Genomic DNA, 16,482 nt, shown 5'->3' on the forward strand with positions numbered 1-16,482 from the left:
GAATTATTTATGGTTCGCATTAGGACAAGCGATTGCGAGAAACAGCTCTGTTTTGGCTCTGCCAGATCTTCTGGTGCTTAATAATAGATTTATCCCATAACATCATCAAAAGCACCTGTCTCTCTCTCACAGAACGAGGGAAGATCAGGGCTTGAGAAATCAATAGTGTGTCAGAGAGTCTGCAGCGTCCAGCACCCATGATCCGTCTCACTCCCTCGCTCCCGTGTTTGCCAGTAATTTGATTGTGGGATAAAGAGGTGATCTGACAACACCTCAGCAAGTGTCAGCTAAATGAAAGCCGAGGAGCTGCGCGAGGATAATTTGCTAGCAGATTTACATGCTTATTACACTAATGATTTCATCAGATTGGAGGTGTCTGGGAGTCTGCCACGGGCCTCCGTCTTCCTCCATTTGTGAAATAAGCTGCTTTGCTAAATGATGGAGTCATCAGGCTGACCTTTAACCCGACGCCTGCCCAAACATAATTGCATGTCATACTGATAGAGGGGACGAGCGCAGCTTTCATATCCCGCTGCTTTATCTCGTTCTCTCTTAAGATCCTGTGCTCTTTGCATAGATCTCGCAACAGGAGTAGAGTAACAAAAACAACAACAACAAAGAAATATTGCATATCCATTTCCAAATGATGCTGTTGAATTTAGTGTGAGGTATATATATATATATATATATATCACGGTGGGCGAACTGGTCCCTTACTGTATACATATTATCTAAATGGTATCTCTGAATGTCAAGGGCATAAAGGAAATTAAATCGGAAAGTGCAGATAGAGCAAAGGCGATTTTATCTCCTGATGATTGCAGTTTTGATAGGTATTCCAGTGAATTTCATTTTCTCCGGATGGTGAGGAGATGAGTTAGCCGCCACATTTGTTCATTTTTCTTCTACATGATTTATGTGAGTTGAGTGTGAGCCCAACGCCCAGCCTTCTCTGGCTGTAACACACACACACACACACACACACACACACACACACACACACACACACACACACACACACACACACACACACACACACGTGCATGTCAAAAAAAGTCTATTAATACAATTGCCTTTCATTTTGGCCCAGCTCGCGTGTGCGTGTGTGTGTGTGTGTGTTTGGGGGGGTCTGTGAATTGTGTGTTTGAAGGCGAGGACCGCGGCGGTTAAACCTCTGTCATCACTCACGCTTGTTTACATTCTAAATACGTAATGAAATCTTGTTGGCAATAATCAAGGAAATAAAAGTTTGGGAAAATTGTAAAAGTGGTGAAGTTTGAGAAATGAGCGTCAGCCGGCTAAATAACATTTTGGGGCAGGAAAGCTTATTATTATGCAGCGCAGTGCCTACTGTAGACACAAAGATGAACAGCCTCTGCTTTCCTAAATGCTGTTAGCGCCGTCCTGAAGTATGGCATATTGTAAAAAAGGCCTCCGATTTCATATTGAAATTATATTTAAAAAAGATATCCATACACAACATTATATTTTATAGACGCCCGGCCCAGAACTCCTGATATGCAGTATTTGTTATAAATATATAAATAAACATATTGCACTGGAGCCCATCTCTACCCTGATCTTATAGACCTGGATATTAAAAACGGAATATTGCATTTTCTAGGGGGATCCTGTAACGTAATGCTGCAGTCTTTATTTATTTATTTATTTTTGGGTTAAGGAATGGGGCAGAGGTTGGAAATAACAAATGAAAAATGACTATCAATGAGGATGAAGAAGTCAGATGAGATGAGATGAGTACAGTAATGAGTAATGGAATAAACTAGATATATATTGCCGTTCAGAAGTTTGGGGTCGTAAGAGTTTTTTTTTGTTTTTTTTTAAAGAAGTCTCTTCTGCTCACCAAGGCATCAAAAATACTGTAAAACAGTAATATTGTGAAATATTATTACACTTTTAAATAACTGTTTTCTATGTGAATATATTGTAAAGTGTAATTTATTCCTGTGATCAAAGCTGAGTTTTCAGCATCATTACTCCAGTCTTCAGTGTCACATGATCCTTCAGAAATCATTCTAAGAAATGTCTGATTATTATCAATTTTGAAAACAGTTTTGCTGCTTCATATTTTTGTGGAACCTGTCATACTTTTTTTTAAGATTCTTTGAAGAATAGAAAGTGTAAAAAAAAAAAAAAAAAAAAACAGCTTTAATTTGAGACAATGGCAGACCTTTAACTGTCACATTTGATTAACTTTTCTGTGTGTGTGTGTGGGTGTGGGTGTGTGTGTGTGTGGGCTCGCATAGTGGTGTGCTTCTTTTTATTTAAAAGGTAACTCTCATGGCTTGTTTTCCAGCATGCCTCCTTGATTGTTCATAAGGATGTAAAAGGGTTGTTTCTACTGTACAGGGTGTTTGGGGAGAGTAAACCGTTACAGTGATGATCCAGTATATATGTTGTTACTCAGTTTGTTGATATGTTTTACTCAAGGACACAGAAGTGTTCGGGATTCGTAGTAGTATTGGAGACCGATTGCTTCTTGTGATGTCTAAACGTTGACTGTTCGAAATTATATGGAAATGAAAACAAGGAACAAATGCAAATATCAGTACTCGAGATTCATGGAGAACAGAGTCCCAGTGCAGCAAATTAAGATTCTCCAACCCCCGTCCTTCGGAAAACAAAAGGGAGTAAACAAAATTGTTATACTGCTAATGTTTTGTCTAAACAACTACTGAAGTGTGAGCGTTCCCCCTGCTATCCCGGTGTGGATGGACAGCAGAAATCTAGGTGTAGACAGAGGCCGCTGAGCAGCGTGAACGTGGAGCTGTGGGTGCAGTAATTGAGATAATTGGTTTGGCTCAGTGTGTGTGTGTGTGTGTGTGTGTGTGTGTGTGTGTGTGTGTGTGGGGGGGGGGGGGGGGGGGGGGGGGGAGATAGAGACGGCTCCAGGTCCGTGGGATCAGTGGGACTCTAAAGCCCATGAAACCTGGACTCATCATTTCTCGAGCTTGGAGCTCAGATACATTTGCGTATGAGTATGGCTGCATAATGTGTTGGTGACCGGGATATCAGCCTATATCACATTTGTTCATTCATTCATTTATTTATTTATTTATTTATTTATTTATATCACTTTATCAATATTGTTGATTTATTTTCATTTAAACTGTATGCACTACCGATCCTAGTTTGGAATAATTAAGGTCACTCCAGTCTTCAGTGTCACATGATCCTTCACAAATCATTCTAATATGCTAATTTGGTGCTCAGTTATTATTGGTGCTCAATTATTAATAAAAGTTGTTATCAATGTACAGCAGGAAAATGTTTTTGCTGCTTAATATTTTTGTGTAAAATGTGATATATTTTTCAGGATTCTTTTAATGAATAGAAAGTTCAAAAGAACCGTATTTATTTGAAATAGATCATTTTTGTGACATTATAAATGTCTTTACTGTCACTTTTGATCAGTTTAATGCCTCCTTGCTGAATAAAAATGATTTATTATGTTCAAATTCCAAATATTATCTTACATATCCCAACAGTTTCAACATGGATGATAATCAGAAATGTTTCTTGAGCAGCAAATCAGCATATTAGAGTGATTTCTGAAAGGTCATGTCACACTAATAAAGGGATAGTACACATCCTTTTGTTCTAAACTTTCCTCCTCACCTCCTGTACGACCTTTTTTCATACAGTGAAAGTCAGTGGGGTCCCAACATTGTAGAAGAAAGAAATATTGATTTTAAATTTCATTTTTGGAGAACTATCTCTTCTATTTTGGCTGGACTGTTAAGAAAGTGAGGGCAGAGCCTCTAATAAAACGTTGATTCTAGTTAGCGAGAGATTCTCTAAACATCAGTGATATTCTGAGGGCTGCTTTTCTACATGCTTAAAGCTTTTCTCGACTATTTCTACCTCTATAATTTCTCTTTCCTGCAGGTTGTTCTTATCATGATCATTAACCGGTCAGTTCTGTTAGTTAGCATGCCGCACTGTGGGTTATAATTGGTTTGTATAGTATTCCAGATGTGGGCGTCAAACAGTGTTTTGTAGCTTATTTGTATTATATCTGTGTCAAATTTTATCAGCTCTCTCTTATTGCTCAGTGTTTGCCAGAATGAGGCCTGTCTCATAATTTGACAAACTTATCTAATTATTAATCCGCCACTCATTTGTCATCCTTTGAAACTAATTATATTTTTCTTCATATTGATGCTGGTCCCCCCAGCCCTCCTTTATGCGTTTTCCTTTTTTCTTTTTCTCCCTTGTCTAAACACTTGGTGGTGTAATATCACCGGACACTTGCCTCAGGGTCACTTTAAACAAATGCAAATGCAATGGTATAAATTTCATAATAAACTGTAACTAAGATGATTGCGCTGCCAGCTATTATCCCTCTATTTAAGTGGTGTGATCCGTCTGTTCTTCCGCCTGGTTATTGCGGCATGACTGGATGTTATTGTAATGGCTGAGAGAATAGAAGATGGGTTTGAATGGGAGGAGAGGGGGTTTATCTGAACATTCAATAATCCTTCCTTTATTTCTGTCTGCTTGATTGATGCCCTGAAACAGTCTGATATGCTTCTGATAACAATATAAAGGAGGGAGGGAAAAAACGAGTAAGAGGAGCATGCTCAAAATACCACAGAGAAGAGGAGCCCGTGTTTTTTTAAAAGTTATCGAAAGCGAGGTGTCAAAAACAAGCAGATTTCCAAGCAGAGCTTGATGTGTTTGTCATCTAAGACACAGTGGAGTGACAGTTTTACATTAAAGCGGGTCATTATATTTCCCTGTCATCACCCCAAATGACATTTTTAGAAAGTGACACCTTTACAGTTTGATAAATCAAATTTATGCTGAATAATGTGCGTTAGTGCTGTCAGCGACACCCACATTCTCCGATGAGCTACGGTGAGCCTTGCAGGATCCACATTTAAATTTCATCCTATTAGCATTTAATTTCTCTGTAATCCTACACACCTTCATAACACCAACACACACCAGGCTTTCCCGCGTTCGAGAGCAATCTATAGCCCTTTATAACTTCCTTCCCTCATCATTCTTCTTTCTTGACAATTAAGAGGGTGGAATCTAATAGTGGAGGTATTGGAATTATATCCGAGCCTCTTCCAGAGCCACTGCGAAATCTCAACCTGTTTAGCCCTCGTGCGCATGTTTACACACACACACACACACACACACACACACGATCTGCTGGGATTTATTGTCATTTGTACATGACTGAAGATGTGATCTTGAGGAAATGATTCTTTTTTTAGCCCTGCCACTGAAGCTGCCTTGCTTTAACTGCTCATGTTGGTTCTGTGTACTGTTTGACTATCAAGGTTGGAGTTGTGTTTTATTATCTTATTTCCTCAATTTCATAATGACATCCTCTGTTTTTTTTTCCAGACGCCTGCAGAACAGGCCAAAGCTCGACTCCAGCTGGTGCTTCAAGCTGCAGGTACCTGTCCATTTACTCTGTGCTCTGCTCATGTGGCCAGTTATTACCTGAATCACATACTACATTTGTTCAGATGTGCAGCATACAGCTCAATTCAATGTGTCTGAACTTCCATTTCTAGTGTAAATGAACTGAAAATGGCAAGTGGAAACATCTTTTTCTTGACTAATTATTTAATTGAACTGCCGTGAGAACTAGACGATAGTCTCTGAATTAAACTCGTAACCATGATGACAGTTCAGTTTAGCCTTACTAGAATTTGAAAAATGAGTGTTCTGCTCCACATACTGCAGTACATTTAGGAAAACAGTAGCCAGTGTACTGTACTTACTGTGCAGTAAACATTATGCAAAATATGCACCTTATAATACAATTGTCAACTAAATACATGCATACGTAATCCATCAGTTTTTTGCCTTAAAAAAAAAAACGTTTAAGTTTTCAGGTTAACTGGATAGTAAATAAATGTATTGTATTACATTACATTATATTACATTACATTACATTACATTACATTACATTACATTGCATTACATTGTATTGCATTGCATTATATTGCATTACATTACATAATATTATATTATGTTGTATTATATTATATTATATTATATTATATTATATTATGTTGTATTATATTATATTATATTATGTTGTATTATATTATATTACATTACATTACATTGCATTATATTGCATTACATTATATTGCATTACATTACATAATATTATATTATGTTTTATTATATTATATTATATTATGTTGTATTATATTATATTATATTATTCTAAGAATGTTTTTCATGAAATTCAAAATGCTGTAAATTCTAGTCAGCAGAAATGAAAACCATTGCTTTTGACTCAACATGAGGAATTCAGAGAATTACATTTGTTGATCATACGGTTCAAAAGTTATAAGTGAAATCCTAAATTTAACCATGGTTTACATCGACATTGACCTTTTCATGTGTGCCAAAGTTCTCAACTTTTTACCATTTGGGTCTATGAGACCAGAGACAGTATATAGCAGAGACGGGACACTTGTTTTGCAGTGAATGAGAGGAATTGAAAGTCTCAATATGTCGTCTCTGGTAAAAGAAGTCCCACCTTCCAAATAAAAGAGCCATTCACATTCAGCCATTGCTTGGATGACAGTTTAAACAAATGTGAGCTTGAAAAGCATTATTATTTATTTTTTTGTTAGATCATAATCTGTAAAGTCTGATGTCACTCGTCAACATTTACGGGTCCAAATGTTCTGTAAGATGCCAAAAGCAAACAACTAACAGTGCTAATGTACACTGATGTAATGCTGATGTGAGATCTCCATACCGAGATCTCAGTTGGCCATACAGTGATTCATCTTTTCTGAATGTGTAAAACACCGGTGTCCGGGACGCCATGAGCCCAGAGACTGTAGTGGACACTGTGACTTTATTAAAGCTATGTGTGCTATGATTTTATAGTGCTCATAAACGATTTCTCTCATAGTATTCTCTCTTGAAATAAGTGGAGGCTTGGACCCGGAAACAGAACAGTCACGTCATGACTGGAAAATGACTGGAAAAGTCATCAAATTCATTGCTTATAAAGAGTGGGAATCCTGAAGAACTTTTAGTTCTTATAGACCATAACATAATTATTTTAATTATATTGCCACTCCTAGTTTGTGTAAATAAATAAAGTTTGAAAAAAAAAAGACTTTTGACAGAAGTAGCAGAAATATCTTCACCTCCAGTGTGAGGGCCTTTAAAGACATCGAGGTTTAAAACGGGTGTAAAGGACTGAACTGTGTGAAACGTGCGCTCATTGATATACTCCAGTTGGTCTGCCATTTTATATCTATCATTTTTCCTGGCTGGAGGCTTCAGTAAATATTTAGTTTATACATAGGGTTACATTTCAACTATATTTAATGGTGCAACGCTCAAATATGTGGAAGTGTGTAAACTGTTCCTGTGCTCATTTACCCCACATTCAGGCTGAGTCGCACGATTGGCCCCAGATCTTGTCAAGGGTGATAGACCTGTTGCTGTCGCAGTTTTCTGTGTGTGAAGAGGTCATTCGAGACAGAGCGGGTGGAGAATACTCATGACTAAGCTAAATTGACGTACTTTTTAAGATAAAAGGAGTCCTAAGCTATTTCAACAGCAGCACATGTGTGTCTTTCAGTCCAGAACTCACTCTCAACACGTCCTGTTTCATCCTTTCATCCCTGTATGCTTTCTTTTGTGGGCTTTGATTATGCAGCAGATGTGACCGTATGCTTATTACTTTTTAAAGTGTGATCCCTGTGTGTGTGTGTGTGTGTGTGTGTGTGTGTGTGTGTGTGTGTGTGTGTGTGTGTGTGTGTGTGTGTATGTGTGTGTATGTTGTACCTGTATGGAGCCACAGTCAGATGAAGCACAGGCTCCGATCACAGCGGCTGAGAGTGTGTGTGTGTGTGTGTGTGTGTGTGTGTGTGTGTGTGTGTGTGTGTGTGTGTGTGTGTGTGTGTGTGTGTGTGTGTGTGTGCTTGAGTGTGTGTGTGGACATGCAGTGACCCCATTGTCAGTCGTACAGGAGACATATAAAGGGACGGTATGCCATACATCATCTAGCACTCACCCACCCATCAGTCCTGGCAAACACACACACACACACACACACACACACACTGCTGCTAGTAGGGATAGGCAACTGAAAACACATAACAGCAACTGAATACAAGGATATTTGAAGTTAAACCAGAGAACACAGGTGACAGAAGCAGTCGTCCTGACACCAGCACTCATAAATACAAATAAAAGAGCAGAGAGCAAGTGAAGCGAGTGATGGGAAATATGCTGACAGATGCTAGTTCTCTCCAGCATGTGTTCATTTCTTGGGATCCGCACTGAACGGATATGAGTTATTGTTATTGATTGGTCTCTGGTCAGCCCAAATATGACCCCTGTTGTGTTTTGCAACATTATTACAACATTAAACTCATAAACTGACACAACAGCATGTCTCTGAAATACACATTTACACTAATGCTTGTTTTTTGCAGCATAATAAATTCAGGTTGAGTGACGAAATTCATATACAAATATTCAAATGTAACATTGTTCAGAAGACATTTGAGTTCTGCCAGCTATGCCCATGCAGACAGCAGACATAATCTGACATCTGTACTTATACGTCATGCTCCCAAGATCTTAGGACAAACTTTTTAAAAATAATATTTATATCAAATAACCATGTAATGTTATACAGTTGTGGTCATAAGTTTGCATACACCTTGTGGAATCTACAAAATGTTAATCATTTTAACAAAATAAGAGATGTCATAAAAAATTCATGTTTTTTTTTTTTTTTTTATTGTATGTAATACTGCCCTGAATAAGCATTTTCACATAACAAATGTTTATGTACAGTCAGCAAGACACAATAATAGCCGAACTTTACCTTACGCTTGATTCTTAATGCTGTCATTACATACATATAAAACTTGTAATTGTAATTAAGTTGTTATATATCCAAAAGGGATTACATGCCAAGATACTTGCAATCTTTTAATAAAGAAAAAAAAGAAAGAAAAAAAGATTGGTAGTATCTCGGTGTATAATCCCTTATGGCAAGTACTTAGTCTTTTTTTTTTTTTTTTTTTTTACACCCCTAGCAAACTTAGCAAACAGAAAATCCTCTACCTCTTCTACATTACGTGGATATATACACAGGTATAGTTAATATATGTTAACATTATATTTATACTGGGGACCTTTGAATATTAAGTTGCACAGAACTACAATATATTATTATCAGAGACTGGAAGTGCAGATCTTGGTAAAATTAATATTAACCACAATTCTTTTTCTTTTTTTTTGTAACTTTTCCAAAAGTTACAAGAACTTGAGAGTAATCAATAGGTGTTGAGGGGGGAAAACAAATATAATTTCTACTTACTTAATATTATAATTTTTTTAAAGCATTTAGTGAAATAATGCATATAATAACATGAATTTGAATTCTATTAATAATAATATATAAATGAAAATAATCACCCTGTGGTCCTCTTGGAAGTTTGCTGAGGCCCCCTGGTGGGCCCCGTCCCCCGCTTGAGAACCGCTGGCTCAGAGGACTTGGACTGGTCCTCTCTCATATATTAACCAGAATTTGCTGAATTTTTTTGTTCAATGCTGACAGTATTTCATAATAGTTCTTTGTGTATTTCTCTCTCTCTGTGTGTGTGTAACGTTGTATCCGGGAATGTTTGTTTGAGCGTGTGCATGTGTGAGGTCAGGTCAATGCGTGTGTGTGTGTAATTGATAACTCAGAAGCTGTTGGCTTGTAAATGTGATGTCACAGCAGTTGTGACTTCATGCCCCTCTGTGTTTCATTCTTCGTCAAATGTAATGTTGTAAAATGAAGCATATCATCTTATATTGTTTAGTGGTGATAAACAAGCGAGGACCGGTGACCTGCACCCCCATCTCTCTCTCTCTCTCTCTCACGCTCTCTCTCTGAGTCTGTGATCGAGCAGATGTTGGTGGTTTTGGAATGGTAATGTCGTCTAACTGAGAGCCCTGCCATGCTTTAAGCCCTCTGTTCCTCTGTACCCCCGCCAATCGCTTCTCTCCAGCTTTTTCTCTCTATTCCCTCGCTTTCCTTTTTCAGCGAGGTCTCCTGAGATCTCTAAATCCTGCCCCAGCGCTCTAAGCTGCCCCCTCCTCCTGTCCATGTGTGGGAGTGTGTGTGTTGATGGACTCGGCGAGTGTGTGTGAAACAGATCATCCCGGCGTAAGCTGCTCACACTCAATAGTGGAGGGGCCCCGGCAGACCTGTAATGAGGTCCCTCCTCTGAGTCGTGCTCGGGTCCCTCGCCCTCGGGGGCCCTGAGTCTCACGCGAGGCCATGCGTTTAAGGCCCGCTTCCTAACAAACACACTCGCTGATGTGTGGACAAACATTCTAGGCTTAATAACGGCCCGCTTCGTTGTGAAGGATAATGGAGAGAGTCAGCTTTAAGTAATTGACATATACACTACCAGTCAAAAGAAATATTTCTTATTATGCACAGATTCAACTGATCAAAAGTGACAGGGAAGACATGTATAATGTTACAATAGATTTCTTCTCTTGAACTTTCTATTTATCAAGCAATCCTTTCAAAAATGAGTACAATTATAAGCGGCACAAACTGCTTGCAGCACTAATAAGAATAAGAAGAACCATTATTAATAATTCAGCACCAATAATAATTGAGCAGCAAATCAGCATATTAGAATGATTTCTAAAGCATCATGTGACACTGAAGACCAAAGAAAAATTAAGATTTGCCATCACAGGAATAAATGACATTTTAAAATAAATTAAAATAATAAACAGCTCTTTTAAATTAATAATATTTCATACTATTACTGTTTTACTGTATTTTTGATCAAATGAATGCAGCCTTCGTTGAGCATAAGAGGCTTCTTTCCAAAACACCCCCCGCCAAAAAATTAAAAAATCTTAATTATTAATCGGTAAACAAATCTGAGCTGTTTCCGACACATCTGCCACATTCTCCACATCTTCCGACATTAAAGCGCTGAAAGGTCAAAGTGCATGAAAACTGAAGCGGCGTCCTCCATTTGTGTGCTTTAAATAAAGCCCTTCAGTCACAGCTAATTAGAGACTGTCCCGCTTGTTCTGTCGCTCCTCTGCTGAGTTTCTGAGTGTTATTCTGCAGCTCCCGGAGAGAGAGAACAGAACGCGAGCTTATACTAAACACAAGCTGACTGATTCTCTCCGTAAAAGCAGCATTAACTGCCCAGACTCCTGCAACAGATGTGAGGCCAGCAGACCACATACATAGAGGGTGTCACATTTCACACACACACACACACACACACACACACACACACACATACCTGAAGTGGAACTAATAGGCTAACATGGAAAGCCCGGGTCAGAGTCTGTCTTTGTGTGAGCAGAGAGAGGAGAGAGTGATGAAAGACATGTTCAGATATTTCATTATTGCACAGCTTCATTCCAGTGAAATGCTGTTTGTCTCATTATCTGCTTTATTTCACATTGTCTTTCTCAGTGGCCACCCACTCAATCTCAGGAGAACATGTGGGGTGGAAGTGCAGAAACAACATGCATTATTCCTACATGAGAATCATGTGCTCCTGCTTTCAGAGAGGCCTGTCACCTCTTTTCGTTTCCTCTCAAGTGCTTTTGGGGAATCGAGAGTGGAAAAGCAGCTCTTTTGTTAAACGAGTGACAGTGACGACTCTCGTTTCAGAGGTTCAGTGCTGACACGCGGATGTTAGTGACATTAGTGGAGCAGTTCATGTAGAAGGAACAGAAAGTCAAAGAAACGGGACAGGTCAGTGAAACAGGGGGTTTACGTGATATTACCTCACCGTTCACAGTCATAATCCCAGAGTCTTCATTCACACAAAATACAGGAATACAGCTTGTACCGCATGTCAAAGTCACTTAGCTTTCCTAATGATTTCCAGACACAGGCCTCGGAAAATAAACCACAAGAGTGAAGTTATAGTACTGTAATTTATCCTGATTTATATACAAGGTTTAAATAATTGGGTTTATGAAATGACAGTTCAGTGTTTTCTACGAGCCTGCACTGGTTTTTAAGTAGTTATCATGTTTGCATTTAGACTTTTCTAATGTGAGCACCTTCTTTTACTGCATATATGTAAATATGACCTTACATTGTTTAGAGATGCCACCTGAACTCCTCCATACTATGCAAGTGTTTGTAGTGAAAGCTGAGAATAATGAGTCAGGTGTGTGCTGGAGCGAAGTGAAGTGTTCAGCTGATGCTGTGTGTGGAAGATTTCAAACAGTTCAAACAGCGTCTGGTGAGCTCTCCAAACCAAACCTTGTGTGTTCAAATCCAAATGGATTCGTTTATTTCTCTCTCTCTCTCTCTCTCTCTCTCTCATCTCTCTCTCTCTCTTCTCTCTCTCTCTCTCTTCTCTCTCTCGTTATCATCAGTTAGGTTTGAATATGTTCATGTTTTGCTAACTCTGGCCATTTTAACACAGGGGCACATCTCCATCCATTAAGGAAATATGTTTTTCATTAAGCGGTTCAGAACGCTGCGACTACAGAGGCCGGACGGTCTGATGCTGGGCGAGACATTAAGGCATTTTTGATGGCCAGTCGTGAATGATCAAAAAGTCATAGTCCTGTCCTTTAAGATTGTTGTTGACAATATCTCTGACAGGCCTAACTAGCTCACCCACTGATTCCAGTTTAAAACATCGGCACGGCAAGTTTGATCGCAGGAGTGAGAAACAGCTTCGACTTCGCCGCGGTCTTGTATGCATTATCTCATTCTCTCTCTATCAGCGCTTGGTAAACGCTTTTAAAGACACTTTCACACCCACACCATTATTTACAGCAAGATTGAAGGGGAGAGTTTAAATTGAAGTAATAAAAACCTCTTTGTTTTAGTTTTTATTGGCTCATTCATCATCGCTTTATTTAATGCGAGAAAATGATTGTGCCATCCGTGGCTGCCACTAATGGCTGTATACTCTTGTATTTTCTTTGTTGATCGCAATGAATGAAATTAGGATAAACAACCTTCCTCGTCGTGTATAATCAAGGCCTGATTAATGGATGTGCCGTTTCAGCGCTGCTCCTTATTCCAGAACACCTGATATCTTTCCCATAAACAAGTGCTGTTTGTCTAAATGGAGAGACGAAATGACGCATTTGATGAGTTTCTGATTGACCCTGTCCCACAGGCGGCCCATTCTTCTCTGTCTCTTAGCGAGTGCTTTTCGGTGACTAATGCTCTGTCAGAAAAGAGGCACGAGGATTTATTAGACATGCTGATTAATGAGGAAGCCGCCCCACCCCTTCAACTTGGCTGCCCCAAACAACATTTTCATAATGATGTGAGCCGTCCATCCAGAGAGAGCGAGAGAGAGAGAGAGCACGAGTGTGAGGGAACGAGAGAGAGACATCCAGAGAGAGAGAGAGAGAGAGAGAGCACGAGTGTGAGGGAACGAGAGAGAGAGAGAGCACGAGTGTGAGGGAACGAGAGAGAGAGAGAGAGAGCACGAGTGTGAGGGAGAGAGAGAGAGAGAGAGAGAGAGAGAGAGCACGAGTGTGAGGGAACGAGAGAGAGAGAGAGAGAGAGAGAGAGCACGAGTGTGAGGGAACGAGAGAGAGAGAGAGAGAGAGAGCACGAGTGTGAGGGAACGAGATGAGAGAGAGAGAGAGAGAGAGAGAGAGAAAACTTAATTCGGGCACTAAATTTGACCGGTCCCGCCACAAACCCAGGGTTATGGTCATAAGCGGTCGCTGGAGTCATTTGAATCATGGATGCCTGTCTCTATTCATATCGAGTTTTGTGTCTTAAGAACAGATGGCGTAGTTATGTTTTTTTTTTTGTCTTTTTGACTGCGGCTTCTTGCTTTTTTTCCATCCATATTTCTTATTTTCTCTCTCTCATCTGTCAAGCTTCTTTTAAGACCTAGCCTCCCGTACTTAAAGGGTGGGGTTGAAGAGAAATAAACATTTAATTAATTCTCAATTTTTTTTTTTTTTCTGTAGTTGCATATTTCTATCTAATTAGCCCAGCAGCAATCAGGGCCTTGGATAAGTATCCACCAGATTCCCTCGTTTAAGATAAATAAATAGCAGAAATTACACCAGAGCTCTTTCATCTCCTGCAGAAAACACGCCGGGAGAATTAATGTTAGTAGAATTTTTTTCTTCCCTGTGTATTTGCCTTCTTCAGGTATTCTCTCTCTCTCTCTGTACAGCGACGGCGTCTACGCTCCATCTGTATCACATGTGTGTTGTGCTGTATGCCTGCAATGAGCTTGTGTGAGTTTGAGGGAAACTTAAGATAAAGATTCTCAGCGTGTAGAAGATCTGGACAGTGTAATGGCAGTGTAACTGATTGAAGGATGTCTCTCAAACGAGAACGTCACTCAGAAACTTTCGGAGAATGCACCAAATGCTTGGCTCATGCAATTGCAAATCCCAGAGAATCGAAGTTTACCAGTTAACATCTTATTTGTAACACTGAACTGTAATTCTTAATCTTGCCATTCATTTTGCTCAGACACACAGTAATCGAGGAGTTAATGAGTGAGAGAGGAACCCAATTCCTGTAGGCCTGATACATCTCTTGTAACACTTCCAGCTTTTCCTCCCCCATTCACTCTGCAAACAGCGGATGAACATCTTAACTATAAATATATAATCTCTATACACATGTGCCCGTAATCCTCCTGGATTACAGCCCGCGAGGAATTACCACTGGATTTCAGCGCCTTCCTTTTCTCTCTCACCTCGTCTGCTTGCCCTCGCCTTGTAAACATCAACTCTTGGCCCTGCCTGCCAATACCCAGCTTTGATAAAACTGTATTAGCTTCCTTTGGCCGCCCAAAACAGATTACTGAATAGAGAGAGAAGGCCATTATTGAATACGTGGAGCAGAAACTATTTATGATTGTGTAAGTAATCTGTAACCCGTCCCTGGATCCCCTCATTTTCTTGGTTGCCTTGCTCTCCTTTGCTGTGCTTTATCTTCTATCCACAGACATCTTTAGTAAGGGCTGCACCTGATTTTTTTTGGGTCTAATCGCTTATTTTTTAAGATCCTCTGATAGCAGGAGATCATCTTTAGTCCTCAACTCCATTGTGTTTCCCACCACCGCTGTGACACCCTGATTCTTGTGCAGGAACGAGGCCTCTGCCAAGCCGTAATCATTCTGTATCTGATCACAATGCAGCGGAGGGGAAAACTCACAGATTTGGGTCACTTGAACGTGTAAAGCCAAGCTGTAATAAATTCTGCATCTGATCACAAAGCAATAAATGGGAAAATTCATAGAGTTAAAGTTACTAAATTAATGACATACTTTGTTTACTCAAATCAATTTTAATACATTTACATTTAATTTTGCTGTTTCATTCTGCTTTGACTGGTAGTCAGTGTTAGTAAGATTGTTATTGACCATGTTTCAAGTAAGTTTAAGTAAAAGGAAGAAATTATGTATTTAAATTGTATCTGATTTATTTGCATCTGTAAATTTCCATACTTTTAAATAATCAAATGTAAAATAACACTGGATTGTCTTCATTGTAAAAATGTAATAGAGATTAATGCTTACAATTAGTTATTTGCGACTGTAAATTTCCATACTTTTTCAAACTCTTCCAAGGCCGTTCATCAGATCTTCACTAAATGTGCAGTTTAATGAAAATTTTTATGCATTTTATTGTTTTGCAGGTACAATCTGACATATCTGTTGGATGTGACGCATTATGACTAATATTAGAGATGCACAGATTACAATTTTCTTGGCCGATTCCGATTTTACTGTAAATGTTTCCTGCCGATGCCGATTTTTCAAAGAACTATAAGCAAAAATTTAGTTTTCTTCAATGCAAAATTTTATTTTCATAAAAAACAAGAAAAAAAGACTAATAAAATAAGAACAAATAAACAAATTTAAAACAACAGCACAAATAAATGCAGTAGAATAAAGACAGATATGAAATAAACACTGCTTTATTCGAGTGGGTATACAGTATATCCAGGTAAGAAATACTACAGAAATTAAAGTAATCAAATGTAAAATAACACTGGATTGTCTTCATTGTAAAAAAAATATAGAGATTAATGCTTACAATTAGTTACAAAAGTTATCCAGTCAAGGGCAGAGAGTGAATTTCTTTCTTTTTTTCTTTCTTTTTTTTTTTTTACATGACAGACATAAGCAGGAATATTAGGCTGTTGTCACTTTAAAAGTTTATCATGGAGTCAATATACTGTAACACAACTTGCACTAAACTGATTAAGTTTCAACGCTGACTGTGTTTACCTGAAAATTCGCCAAGACGGCATTTTGGCAATTTCGTGTATTTGACTGTTTAAGCGCAGTAAGACACTCATTTTGGTACTTGCGACTCACAAGCTGCTTGAGACTTTGAGCTTGTGTGCTCCACTTATGTAGATCAGTGGCGTAAATGAGCGAAACCTGTGGGAATGATGCGCAATACAAGCACTATTGAACTGGACCGAATGAAACGAGTGAGAGGAGGCGG

The 16,482-nt window shown here is 38.9% G+C and overlaps 1 protein-coding gene across 1 annotated transcript in view; it reads left to right on the top strand.

Annotated features, from left to right (window-relative positions):
- Positions 1-16,482, top strand: part of rsrc1 (arginine/serine-rich coiled-coil 1) — a 143,203-nt gene that overhangs the window by 85,446 nt on the left and 41,275 nt on the right. Inside the window, exon 6 of the mRNA XM_082180712.1 lies at positions 5,383-5,434. Coding sequence (XP_082036838.1) covers positions 5,383-5,434 — 52 coding nt within the window. The remainder of the gene's footprint in view (positions 1-5,382; positions 5,435-16,482) is intronic.

The sequence above is a fragment of the Leuciscus leuciscus genome, assembly GCF_965113295.1.
Source record: "Leuciscus leuciscus genome assembly, chromosome: 9".
NCBI classification, from domain to species: Eukaryota; Metazoa; Chordata; class Actinopteri; order Cypriniformes; family Leuciscidae; genus Leuciscus; species Leuciscus leuciscus.